The 14256-nt window shown below is 41.8% G+C and overlaps 1 protein-coding gene across 2 annotated transcripts in view; it reads right to left on the reverse strand.

Moving 5' to 3' along the window:
• Window positions 1-6895: 6895 nt before the first annotated feature.
• The window catches only part of cdh24b (cadherin 24, type 2b), a 178347-nt gene continuing 170986 nt past the window's right edge, over window positions 6896-14256 (reverse strand). For both annotated transcript variants that reach the window (XM_079348041.1, XM_079348040.1), the window contains 3 exons: window positions 11627-11834; window positions 9512-9995; window positions 6896-8357 (listed from right to left, as the gene is read on the reverse strand). In XM_079348041.1, the coding sequence (XP_079204167.1) occupies window positions 7371-8357; window positions 9512-9995; window positions 11627-11834 (1679 nt within the window). In that variant the 3' untranslated portion in view covers window positions 6896-7370. The remainder of the gene's footprint in view (window positions 8358-9511; window positions 9996-11626; window positions 11835-14256) is intronic.

A 14256-nucleotide genomic window follows, 5' to 3' on the forward strand; every position in this document is an offset into this window, starting at 1 on the left:
AACCGTTCACTGTATATATCATTCTTGTGTCAGTTTGAGGCAGACACTCAAAGTTATGGAAAGTTTAATGACTATATTGCCAGTTTTCTACTCTGTCTATGACAGACACACACACACACACACACACACACACACACACACACACACACAGAGCTGTCAATCATGGCACTGCATCTGCTCATTTTTGCATCATATAATTATTGAGGCTCACAGAAAAATGAACACCTGATTGGAATCAGCATCACAATAACTGCCCATCAGAATCTACTCTGAGAAAAAAAGTCATGTTATTTTGATATTAGATTTTGACCCTCTCTCTTCTGCTAACATAAAGGTGGCAGGGTTTTTGACCTTTTCAGCAAACAGTCAATACGGAGAGCTTCAAGTCTTTTAGCTTTACTTCGAGGGTCTATAGAAGGAATCAAACCCTGGTCATCTGGATGAAAGTGGATGGATAGTTTATGTTCGACATTATAACCCGCCACTCCAAGTGGGTTTCCCCATAAATGAAACTTCATCCCCTAACATTAAAAGTGCATAAAAACAACAAGCATTAGAACAATGAATTAGTGTCAATGAATATCCTCACAGGTGAACCTTTAATGTCATAACATGATGCTTTTGGCCACTTTCCCAGCTGCCTTGGGTACCCAGGTGCTTGTGATTCACCTCATTCTCTCACACTTTGCTGATGTTTGGAAGCTGCCTTTAACGCTTCTTCAAACTTTAAATGCAAAGATGCAGAGACACAATTTCAAGCACACACTGAGCACACACAATAATACATAGATATAGACACAGACACACACACACACACACACACACAGAGGCACTCATGCTGTGCTGAATAGCCAGAGGGATTTTGTGCGGCAGGAAGGTTCAAACAGAATGAGGAATCTCCATGTACTTGGACTGTAACACACACACACACACACACACACACACGCACACGCACACACGCTGATGCCCTGTGATGCAATCCTGCAGCAGTGTGTATGCCGCTCTCTGGTCCAGTGCTTATTTAGTCACTCCCAGGTGTACTGCTTAAACAGAAGCCTATTTTATCTGCAGCTCTGCCATTATACTATGATCAATTATGCATGCTGTAATTATTGACATCGCCATGACAGCATCTCATTCTCACCTAGGATGCTGCATTGCGGTGTTGACGCTCCAGGTGGACTGATAAACGTACATGTAGGCGTTGTTAATCGATATGAATGTTGTGATGGTTACAAGTTACGTTTTATTGGCTGATGATGGAGGGCGGCAAATCAGGGTGTTGCCTCAGTGTGTGTGTGTTGGGGGGTGGGGGGGGGGGGGGTCAGTTCCTAGAACTGCATAATTATAGAAGTGCAAAGACACACAAAAGATGGAGAGAAATCTATCTTAAGCAGTGTGTAGAATCAGCTCTAACCCAATCACAAATACAGTTTTATGTAACGCAACAGTCTTGCATATTAACTGGTAATATGCTTCTCTCTTTCCCATCTCTCTTCCCTCTGTTTCACTCTCTCTCCTGACTTGAGGCTGGTATTATCATTGTAATCAAGCGGAGACCCGGCTAACACGATCATTCTCTAAACCATCATGTAGAAATAATCCCCTCCTTCATATTTGATTATTGTAATAAATCTTTTTAACCAGCAATTCAGTCACACAGAAATGGCTTAAATCTCCCCGATCCATCATCCGGCCAGAGCAAAGCCTGCAGAATACAGGATGGCTGCGAGGGTTGTCAAAGGGGCCTCAGTATTTGGTCTGGGCTGTCAGGTCTGCTATATTCGCTTCTTCTCTGGAGTTCAAAATGTCCTTTTTTCTTTTTTTTGTGGGGGAACAAACACAGAAGTCTCCCCCTCCATCTGAAAGCGTGATTGCTCTGCAGAACTCTCCGTCTGTCCTCTATTACTGACCTCACATCCCCTCATCGGGCTGGATCAGACCAGACAAGGTGTTCCTTCATCCTGCAGAGACACATATACACACACGCACACACACACACGCGCGCGTATACACACACTCTGGCTGTGCTTTGGAAATTTCAAGGGGCCAATTTGACAAGGCACCACTGCCAACTCACAACAAGACACATGCTCACGAGGTGCGCACATATTTGTATGCCCTGCACGAAACATCTTTCAATCGCTGTCTCCTCTGTGTGTCTCTCTGTCACACGCACACAGACACACACACACACACACACACACACACACACACACACACAGGCACACACACACGCATACAAAGTAAGCAAACGGAAGCAGCAGCAGCAGTCTGATTACCCAAAAAATCAGGAGAGTAGAAAGAAGCAGAGAACAGGTCTGAGTCATCGCTTTTTGAAATAGTTCCTTTTTTTATTTAAATTTACAAAAAGAAAAATACAACAGAAATAAATACACTTTGTTCAGCACGCAATTGTGGAACTGTATCAACATCGTGCAGGAGCAATGAAGTTCCTTGGGGGTGCAGAACCAATGTGGTCTACCTGTTTTGGGACTCTTAAGGTAAATGCATTGTTAACCTACTGTTAGCCTTCAACTTGGGGGGGGGTGAAAGATGACTTGATCAATGACAGCCCCACTTTCACCTGCCACTGTGGTGTGGTATATCTAAGGTAGACTTAAAGAGCTGTGGTGCGCAGCTGAGTCTGCAGACTTTTATCCCTTTTTAAACAACTTATTCAACTAATCACTCTTTTGATTGAATCAATTTGCCGGGCTCAGGAGGCGCAATAATCAGCTCCGTCAAGTGGTTTAGTCAGCACAGCTCTCCAGAACTCTGAAATAATACAAATCAAGAGAATCATCACTTTGATTTTGACCAATCAGCTGGAGCAGAACTTTGATTTAGACGAATCAGCAGAGATGAGACACCTGGAGCCAATCAAGACGCAATAATAAACCATATCATTTGAGTACAAGAGAGGTCACTTATTGGTATACCAAATATAATTACTTTAGTAATGGCTGCCACAGTACTGCCATAATTGTTGTGAAAATGAGGAATGTTTTTGTGTGTGTTTGGAGACAGAGGCACTCAGAAAGCTGGCACATCCTTCTAAAATGCAGAGAGAACATTGAATGATGAATTAGTGCTCTTAACAACAACAATCCTTACTCTCATAACAGAATGGGTCCAAGTTCTTTGGCAGTCTTTCTAGGTGTACGCAGGGCAATTATCATTCATGACATTAATCACTCTGTCCCATATTATTGTTTGAAATTTTAATGTAATTAAATGAGGTGTAAAGGATAACACAGGTTTTTTTTGGGTGAGTTCTTGTATTTTGAGTTCTGTTCATCGTTTCTATCAATTATGATGATAATGTAACACTGCTGAGAACAGGGACATGGCAACATTGCTACAACAATGTCAAATTAAAAAAGGAAATCAAAAGCTAGACAACCTAACAACAATGTTTTCTATTTACCCCCATTGATAAATTCACATGTTTCATCTTAATTGTTTTTGAATGTCCTTTTATCTCACGAGAGCCAGTAAACAGTTAAACTTACACTTTGGACTTGCATTAAGTTATACTGTAACAGTGACAGCTTCAGTTTGCTAACAATTGTTAGCCTAATTGTGATTGGTTGTATTTGTTTCTACGGTAACTTGGTGTATGTTGAGGCTAGAGAGATGGTTTAAGAGCTAGCACATCTGGCAAGCTAAGAGCTGAGCTACTTAGCTAGATAACCACTTTCAACCTTCCAGAAATGCAAGATAGAGACCAAAGAGTTGGAACAAGTCTAGTTATTATTTAATAAGTCTTTCAAATTTTTTTCGAGACCACTGGAAAAGGCCTTCTAATGGACTAACATTAGGTAGCCTACATTTCTCAAGAGGCAGACAAAACTTCTTCTTTGTAGCAGCTAGCTTAAATGTGAAACAACTATATTTCTATCCATTTTACAAGCAATAAAACCTATTTACTTTAGGTACAAGGTACAAATTGGATCCAACAGTTTGGAACAATCTCAAGTAACGCAAGTAATACATGTAACTACTCTACTTTTGAATGTCGCCTTTGTTTTGACTTCTACATATGTCCAAGTAGCTCAAGGGTTAAGACCAACAACCTTTGGTCAGATTACAGCCATACTGTACATTTCCCTGTTCCAGATAAGGTTTTCAAAATGTTCAACACTTGAAAATGAAAAAATGAAAGAATCTCTGTATTGAAAGAATTTCTGTAATTTAAATTATTTAGGATACTGACAAGTTCTGAAGCTTGAAATAAAATGCAGATATCCAGTCACATTTGTTTGCCAAAAGTGAGAGAGCTCCAATTACATTGGAAACTTTTCACGACCAAAATGTTTCCAACATATCTGTGCAACTAGGACAGTGTGCAAGATTTAGCTTGACATTTTTTGGTGTATTGGACTTAGACTTTGGATGTTGTGTTATTAAAACACGTATCACTATTAAATGATCTTTTTTCTACCTTAAAGTTAATACCTTAAAAATATGGTATCATGGCAACCCTAGCCCCAGATCACAGCAGTTACAGCGACCAACAATATGACTATTGAGAGAAACAACACCAAAAACAATGTGGTCTTCCAGTTAACAGTCCTCGCTCGTATATGAGTCTCTTTGGATTAAAATGGTTGTACAGCTGATTGAAGGTATAAATAGCTTCAGGATACTGACGTATTGCTGAGGCCAAACATAATTTAATCTCAGATTGGCCCTGGTTCTGCACCCCCCACTCTTGTGGTCATTGTGCGATATTTGTACATTGGACCGGACACCATCCAGTCTGCACAGTGGCACTGTGTGGACACGTCTGTGGCTCAAGTAAAGGGTACAGAGGTGGTTATGGGTTTCCTTTTGGACCTCCAGATCGGTTAAGTAAGTGCTGACAGTAGAAGACCTTGACAACAAGATTATGGTGGACCAAACTGGCGGACTCTAGCAAAGCTGGCAGCTTGACTTATGTGGGTGGCTTTACAGTGATCCGGTAATAAAAGGTGACATTTCTGTGATGTTACACCAAAGACATCAACATTCAGGTCAGGATATGCGGAGAAATTTCCCTCTGGAATCTGAAATTATTATTATTAACATTATTATTATTTCACAAATTACAACCTTTTCTGAATTAAAATATATGCAGTAGGCAAGATAAAGCAAAGGAATGCTAATATGGTCATTGAGTTGCATTTCCTGAAACACATGAAAGATTAAAGTAAATGGACAGTCATTTTATCCTGCTCATTAAAAATTGTACTCTTAAATCTACACTCTCTTATCTTTGTAGAGATAAGTAACTATCTACCAAACTTATTTCATGTCTCCCAGGCAGAGCAACACTAATGACAAAGTTTTCCTTGAGATTTATTACCAATTCCATTTTAGTGTATATTTCTGCTTTTGCAGAATAATAATCAAGATTTTAGGGAAAACAATGAATTTTTGTTGTATGCCTAAGAGGGGAATTTCTCCTCACTCCACTGGATTTTCATCAAATTGGTTCCTCACTGGGGCGAGCAGATTCTGAGGCTTTCTGTAACTAATATAGTGCACAACAACCATCTGCCAGAGGCCACATGTATAATTGAATCCTTGGCTTGTCCATCTCAGACAAGAGCAACCACAAAACAAGCCCCAACCTGCTCATTAATATCGGTACACAGATGTTGAAGACATGGTGTTGTTTTCAGCCCAGGAGGCTGTTTAGTCCAGCTCAGTAAATCCATTTCTAATCTACAGTACATACAGATAATCCCAACAATTCTCCTTTTGGACATATAAATTCAGCTTCTTCTTTTTTTTTTTTTACTAGTTTTTCTTTTATATACTCTCTTTTAGCAATAATATCTAGTGGTATTTACATCTGAAATGATTTTACATACAGTCAAACAATGTATCTTTTTCTTTAATTGACATCTTATAAAACAAATGTAATCTTTGACATGATTCATAATCTATTATTGGACATCACACAGTATAAAAGTGCATTCCAGCTGAAAACTCCAGCTCATTTGCATCCTGACCTTTTGAAAGAACAAAAAAGCCTGTCGCAGGAATCTCTGTGGGTTTGTTCCATGATCATTTCATCACAGATCTATGGAGGTTTTCATTTGGGCAGAATGAGTGTTTGAGTGGACTTGTTTATCTTTTTTTGAAGGATTTTTATAACTTTCAGAAAACCATGCATACTTTATTTTCAAGGTGTGACTAGTGACTACAGGGGGATAAAAAATAGGAGACTTTTTGTTAAAAAAAACATTTAAATGATTAATTATAGAGGCGTTATTTCTCCATAGAGTAGATGGAATTCTGTGTTGGTGGCGCTTTTATATTTCACTGTAGTACAATCAAAGCCTTGTGGTGTCTTTTTTTGTCTGTGTGTGTTTGTGTGCAAATCTCTGTAAACATAACAACACTCGACTACAAAAAGCTGGGGGGGAGGAGTGAGGGATCACACCCCAAAATGACTTAAATTTTTCACCATATCTGTTTTCCTTGTGGGCTTAGAGGAGGGACGATCATTTGCAGGATTTAAATGATTCATCATTTTCATTTGGAATGAAGTAGTGAGCTGAATAATTCACTCTTCTGCCACTGCAGATGGAATAAAAAAAGTAACAGTTTCTGTACAATCGTCTCACTTTCCCAGCCATTTTCCTCTCAATACATCCATTGCCCGCTTGTTTGCTTTGTACTTAAATACATATTAAATCCCCTGTGTGTTATCCTACTTTCTAAACTTTTTTTTCTTTATGTTTACTTTTGCACATTGTTATGAAAAGCAATGTTGCAGCTTTTGTATCATCAGTCAGCAGTCTCGTTTTCAGCTTGTCTCTTAGGATAATTATCTCTCCATTTTCTGTCTTTGTTAAATTTGCACACACATACACTCGTGCATACATGTGCGTGGATGCACTTCGATCCTCCGTCACACACTTCTCTCGCACACAAACACACGTGCAGACACAGAAAGCAGCAGACCAAACACTGGCCCTGAAACGTCTCTCTTCTTGTTTCGTGTTGCTTCCTATTCCATACGTGAGAGCTGAATTAAATCGAGTCCTGGATGTTTGGGTTGTTTTTCTTTGTCCAAAGCATTTAACAAATTGTTGCTGCCCCGAGCAGAAGCAGCCTCTGCATTGTCTCAGTATCTGTGCTCAACCATATCAGCGTTTCAACACTTATTGCTTTAAATTACATCAATCACTCCCTCCCCTGCCCTCGCCGTCTCCACCCTCCCCAGACTCATTTTTCTCTGTCTCTTTTTATTACTTTGCCTCTTCATCTTTCTCTCCTTTAACTTCTCTTCACATTATTCGAGCTCTGGTTGCCTTTTCATCATCCTCCCATTTCCCCCCTTCCTCTCTTACCCTCTTTTGCCCCCATTTGTTTTATTTTGATCCTCCCTCAGTCTTTTCCTCCTCTGCAGCCTTCTCTATTCCCTCTTTTGTGTCTTTCTTTTCCTTCTCTTTATTCTTTTCATTTCCTTTTATGGCCCTGTCTTCAACGTTTTCCTTCTCTTCCCTTTCTTTCTCTCTTTCTTTAAAAAGGTGGGCTAACTTCTGGAATTGTGGACCCCACTCTTCCAGCCCTGCCCCCCACTCCTCCTTCTCCGTATCCTTTTCTCCTTCACTCTCCAGAGAGCTGAGAGATCCAGCCCGGGACCCTGTGCCCTCCAGGCCGTACACTTGCACAGAGTCGTACGGCGGCTGTGAAGGGTCAAAAGTGACCTGGGCAAGACGCAGACGGAGGAACTCACCCACCCTCAGTGCCAAAGAAGGACCCCCGGGACCGTGTGCTCCTCTTGCTGCTTCCATCCCTGGGACCCAGCCCGCCCCAAAGCCCATCACTCCTCCGTATGCCCCCTGCGGCTGCCCATGGAAGGGAAACAACTGGGGGCTGATATCCCTCCTGCCCAAAACATACCCACCCAGACCCATCCGATCACGCCAGTCTCCGATAAAGCCGGCTGCTTCAGGGTAGACCGATGGTATCCCCCCGCCCTCCCTGTCTGGTCTTGCCACCACAAAGTTGCTCCCCATCTCCAGGCCTCCTCTCCCCAAGCTGCCTGGGTAGTCCCTCTGTCCAGACACCTCTCCATGCTGGACAGTGGCGTAGTTGCGTCCACTGGCAGGTTGTCCATCAGTAGAGGTGCCCCCATTTCCACCTCCACCTCCTCCTCCTCCACCGGAGTCAGACTCAGCCTGCACAGAGCCTGTGTGTTTCGGGGACAAGCCGGAGCGGGAGGCTCTGCGTCCGGCCAAAGGGAGGGTCGCTGAGTCGCAAACCCAGCCTCCGCTACTGTGAGCCGGGCCCATCAGTGAGCCAGACCGGGTCATGACGAGGTTGTGCTCCCTGGGTAATGTTTCCGACTGCACCTGGAGGGGACGTAGGCGAGCACGAGTGGTTTCAGTTTGGGGCTGGGGATGGGTGTGGTACTGTTAGGTTTTGTTTTGAATACACAAAAAAAGGGAATGAAGGGTAATTCAATAAGAGGAGTAATAAGATGGCGGGGGGCGTGTGATGACATATTGCCCAGATGGAGAATAAGCAGGAGATGGTGATGATAAAAAGTGATTGAGAGGAGGGAGAGACAGGCGTTGAGCAGAAAAGAGCGGAAGAAAAGCAGAGTTGGAAGAAGCCATATTAATTGGATGCTAAAATGAGCTAACACTGCACTGTGAGAGGGAGATGGAGAGGGAAGGGATCAGGAGATAAAATATTTGAAAATTAAATAAAGGAAGGACTAGAGAGCCTTGCAATGATCTAATAAATAAAACAAAACATAGAAAAGATAATGAACAGCAGGATATAAATGTGCTGATATCTCTGAATCATCTTTTTCTCCAAGCATTGTACGACATACTTCTGCTACCAGTAATATAACGGTGCTGCAATCTCTGCAATTATATGGTATGTTTGGTTGAAAGCAAACTTTATTATTATTTTATATCTGCGTAATTACTTTCTAACTTTCTTGTTTGCTTATTTAATTGAATAATTGAGTCATTCATTCAACTTTAATGCTTTCTCCAACGCTCGCCCTCAATCATTAATCACTTCATTTATTTATTGTAATTCATGTTTTAATGCAGCGTCTCTCGCATGTCTGTTTCCTTTAACATCAGGCTATAAATCTGTCCATTCATACATCTGCTCATCCATTATTTCAGGACAATATTTGTCAAAGTGAATATCAAACTATATCCAAGAAGAATTGCAACCTTGGATTTAGAGTTTACCGAGGTAAAAAATCTACTCAGAAGTGGGTATTTGTAATATTTACTACTATCAGGCCTAATGTGTGCAGCCACTGGCGATGCCCCTGCTGGTCATTAAATGTAATGCACAATTAAGGCACTTACAGATTGGCTTCACTTTTGAAACCTGGTTCTATGTCCACTTCATATATGCAGTCTACATTTCTGTCCTCTTGGATATTTAAAATGGAAGGCAATATGTTTGGGATCAAATCAACTTTGATTTAAAAAATTCAAGTTCGGTGTGAAAGTGGGGTGATCGTGGTCCTTACCCAGTCCACATCTTGACTATGGTTCCCTTTATCCTCATTGCTTCCCTCTGTACAGTTGCTGGCGGTTCCTGTGCCCCCTCCTCTCTCCTGGCTGTCACTGGTCCTTGGTGTACCTCCATCTGATGTGCCACTTTGGGGTGCAGTACCATCACGGCTTCCCGCTCGACTTCCTGTTCGGCTCCCTGTGCCGAGGTCCGTTGGCGTTATATACACTGCCCCAGATTCCATCGGCCCCACCATGGCCCCCTGGTTCTGGATGACCAAAGAGTGGTCTGGATGGCCTGCAGGAAAGCGGTATCCTATCTCTGCCAGGCCTGGTTCAAATGTTCCACCTGGTGTGCGCCGAAGAACCGGTAACGTGTGGCTGCTGTAACAGAGACGACCGTACAGAGGACCTCCTGGTCCTGAATAGTTGTGCTCCACACCTGGGTTCTGAGCCCAGCTGTAGGTACGAGCTTTTTCTTGGTTCCGTTGGGTGTAACGTCTGTAAGACACAGGGAGAATTCTCCTTTTAACTCTGTACGTTGTGTTGTTTTTGTACCATTTTTCACCATATTTAACAGCAAACAATAAATAGTGACAGTCAAAAAAAAGTCTCTATTGGGAATAAAGCCATTATTTTTTATGGCCTTACCCCCCATGGCCCACCAAGACAAATGGTCCCTGGTCATTTAAAGAGTGTTTTATGACCATATGTCTTAGTGGACCACGGGGTTAGGACCAATATTAGTAGGGTTTACAAAGAAATACATTTGTTGACTGTAACTGGCCCTTATGTTACAATCTTTGAAAACACTGGCTTCTAGCTGACAACTATAACTATGGCCTCTGAGGAAAACTCACAAGGGTCACAGTAGTTCTACTTGCAACTTCAACTGTGAGAATGGAGCTGGCTCGACAAGATTTGCAGTGTGTTTTTCTCTGCATCTCTATGCACATATCTGATTACACACAATGATAATATGTTAAAATGTTCACAGTATTTGCATTAGAGCCAATACAATCTGCATCTTTTGCTCTCCAATCTGTTTCCCTGCATACAAATGAATCCCTCAGAAACACGGTTGGAGAATATTACTCAAACTATTAATGAAAAGCAGAAAACCTCCAACACAAAGACTAATCATGTCCTCTACCTACATATTTTGCATATTCAGATATTCACTTAACAAGTGATGAGTGGTGGTAAAACATTTCCATATTGTAGGATGTTTCTTTACATTTGTGGACAGGCAGAACAAAGACATCCTAATTTTAACTCAAAAAGATATGAAGGCTAAAAGAAGTGATATAGGTATGCAGTTAAAAAAAATCTCTTCCAAGCCCAGTCCAAGCAAAACCTGACGACATCATCAGGGTTTCTTTCTCAGACTCAAAACAGCTCCGTCTGCAGCCTCAGAGGTCATTTTAGTACTGCTGCTGCTCCCCACGACCAACAAACAAGAAAATTCCTTTGGTGGGAATTCTCCATCTAAACCACATTGTTCTGCTTCAATGTAACCAAATGTTTTAACTATCCAATCCTCAGGACAACAGCGTCAAGAAAAAAAAAAAAGAAACATGACAAACTTAAGAAAGGTGTTTTATATATTAAAGGGATGTTGCAGAGGATTGCATTAGACGTATATGCTTTTTACTGTTGTTCTGACCACCTCCATAAATAATGGAAGCAATTTCCGATAAACTAAAGACAGCCTTTGTACTTTTTTATGGTCTCCCCATATGGCAAGAATGAATTCATCGTGTTTAATTATTAGTCCAAAGGCAAAAACAATGTTTCTCGGAAACATCAAAGTGGGTGCAAACAACTCTGATGTGGCAGAGAATAAACTCGCTTTAACAAAAAGAGCACAACAAAGGGGTCTCCACGGACCGCAGCGCGTGGTAGCCTTCTGTCTCAGCATTTTGATCGGTGACAGATTATGACCGGGGTGTTACAGCTTGATCAGATGCTGAAGTTTCTGGACTGAGATAAAAGCTTTTTCTCTGAAGAGGTCAGTCTGTTTATTTCCCAACTTTGTTTTTACATGTAGAGCGAGAAAGCCAGCTTTGAAGTTTGATGCAAATAAACAGCAAGTTAACAGATTCTCCCACAAACCACGCACTCCTACTCACACATTCCTGCTGTCCAGTGTGCGATAGCCTCGTGAGCGGGAGCTGTGTGGAGCACTCTGGAGTGCGGCAATGTCAAAGGCAGCGGTGTCGGCCTCGCCCCCACCCTCATCATCATAGGTTATGATGTTCTCACGTACGTCGTCCTCCTCCAGCGGCGACAGGGAGTCACGCTTCTGGCGGCGCAGGGACAATGACAGGGCACTCACCGCTGCAGAGGAGTTAGAGGGGGTAAAGGATATTGAGCATAGGAGAGAAATTGTTAAAAATGATGAACAATGGGGAAGGGGATGAAGTCACAGGGGAAATAAAGGGAAGGAGTAAAATAAAGGAGAGAGCAGGGGAGAAAATTTGAGGCAGACAAAGAGGTGAGACAAAACAAATACAGAAGAGGCCTTGGGTTAGAGGGCTGGCACATCATATCAGCAGGCTGCATGCCTCCACTGTGTAATTGACATTGAGCTCCAGCCAGGCAAATGGACGCTTTATTCTCCCATGACTCCATGACTCTTATCCCATATTCCCAGAGCAGACAGCTGCATTTGACCCAGGGCTGTGGGCTCAGAATCAAGCTATTGTGGCTCTGTGACAGATGTCATCAGGGCGACCTGTGATAAATCCACTCTGAGAGGTGGGTTCGGTCTGATATTTTAACACTTTACTGTAATATTTGATAATACATTTAATAACTGCAGATCTTTGGACCCAATAAGAAATGAAATCTACCATGACCTCGACATGCATCAATGGTTTTACCCTAAAACACGTCACCCACGTAGACACGGTCCCTATCCAGAAGATATGTTAAACCACAGTGCTAAAACATGCATGACATGACAGCTTCCAAAAAGTGAAGCAAAAAACATTTTGGGTTACACCTATTGACAGGCTGCAGCAAGGCATAAGCTCCGCCTCCTCCATGTTATCAGATAGGACATGCATTAAATTATAAACTTAAAGTACATGGTTTGCCAAGTTTGTTTCTGTGATTAAGGTTAAATCGTAATATGCAGATTTATATGTAAGTATTAATTTTACGGAGAAAAATTTGGAATATAAGTTGCACTGTTAAAGAAGACTGAATTTATGGGGTCTCCGAGAGAGAAAAAGGTTTAAACTGTCTCTGTAGTTTCTGTGCAGCTGTGTAGCTCTGTCTCTGTTTTTGAAAGTTTTCAATCCTGTGACCTACCAGAGGCCTAGAACGATCAATATGCGCCGTCCACCTCTGCTGGTCACTTGATGTCTTTAATGGAGGAGTCTTTTCAATCAAGCCAGACACCAGAAAAAGCGTAAAGTAGTTTCAGGTGCTCCTGGGATCTGCTGCGGAAGGATTTGGTTCTGGGGGAGCTCGTCTCTTTTTGATCATTTTAAAAATGAATTTCCTGCATTGGAAAACGAAGCAACTGGTTGTAGATGCTTTAATGGTCTTCTGCTCTGCGACCTAAGTTGTTTTGATCATTATTTTTATTTGCTATATAGAATATCTGTTACTCTGTCTAAATGTGCTGCTGCTCGTTATGGTCAGGACACTTCAAATACAGATTTTTTTTTTAACCCAAAATACACTTCGAATAAATAGATAATCTGAAGTCCTGGATAATAGCCATCTTATTAAACTATATACAGGTTGCTCTAGGACCTCATATATTTATTTTTTGTTAAAGCTCAAGGATATGCTGTTCAATTTGAGAGTTTCTCAGCTGTCAGGTAAAAGTCGTTTAAAGGTCTGAAGTGATGTCTCGCTGTGGTTGCAGCTTTGTCAGCAAATAAGCTCAAGTGCACGTCTCCTGTAAATTTAACCTTGGGAGGAAAGATTAAGAAAACCTTTAAGGTTAGTCTTCAGCTATAGCTCACCCAAAAATGAACAAGACAACCTGACACAAGTTACAGAGACTCTTATCAGAATCACAGCGCTTTGACTACAACTTCACATTTTAAATATGCAGCATTTCTTAAATCACTCAATCAAAAAGGAAGCCAAAAAATGAAAGCTTTTTGTTTCTGGTTTATAAAGGCAGATTGATGCCAACGCTCCATTTTTAGGAATGGGTTCAAAACTGACTAAATGTAATGTTTTAAGCTGATTCTTTTTAAGATGAGAGCTCTGTCAAAGTTTTGAAAGCAGGACAAAGCAGATAGCATGAAAGCAACTATAAACTACTAGCATGTTGGTTCCAGCTTGGTGGATGTTTGGTTAGTAAAAGTCACCTGTAACGTCGACAAAACAATGCAGCTATACAATTACAACAAGAAGAACTAGTAATGCTGATTACTATAATGGAACAGGAAGCTTTGTGTTAGTTCATGCAGGACAAGGAAGTCAAACGCCCCAGATGCAATTAGCTGACAGCCAGCTGATTGAATCATTGCTTCTAATCACACACACAGACACGCACACATACGCACCAATCACAGCTCATTCTCACATCAAGGCGGTCCATTTACACAATTTCCGTCTCACTGATCTCTCCTACACCAAAAGTCAAAGCTCTGCTGCTGGCAGAACTTTGCCTTCACATCCTGAGCCGCCTCCTTTCTGCCTCAAGCCTTTGGTTCGCTCTGCAGGGGGGGGGGGGGGGGGTCAAACACTGTGCTTCCTGGAAAACTGCGGCATGCTGCTAAGCTAACCCAGG

The sequence above is a fragment of the Symphodus melops genome (genome assembly GCF_947650265.1).
Source record: "Symphodus melops genome assembly, chromosome: 7".
NCBI lineage: Eukaryota > Metazoa > Chordata > Actinopteri > Labriformes > Labridae > Symphodus > Symphodus melops.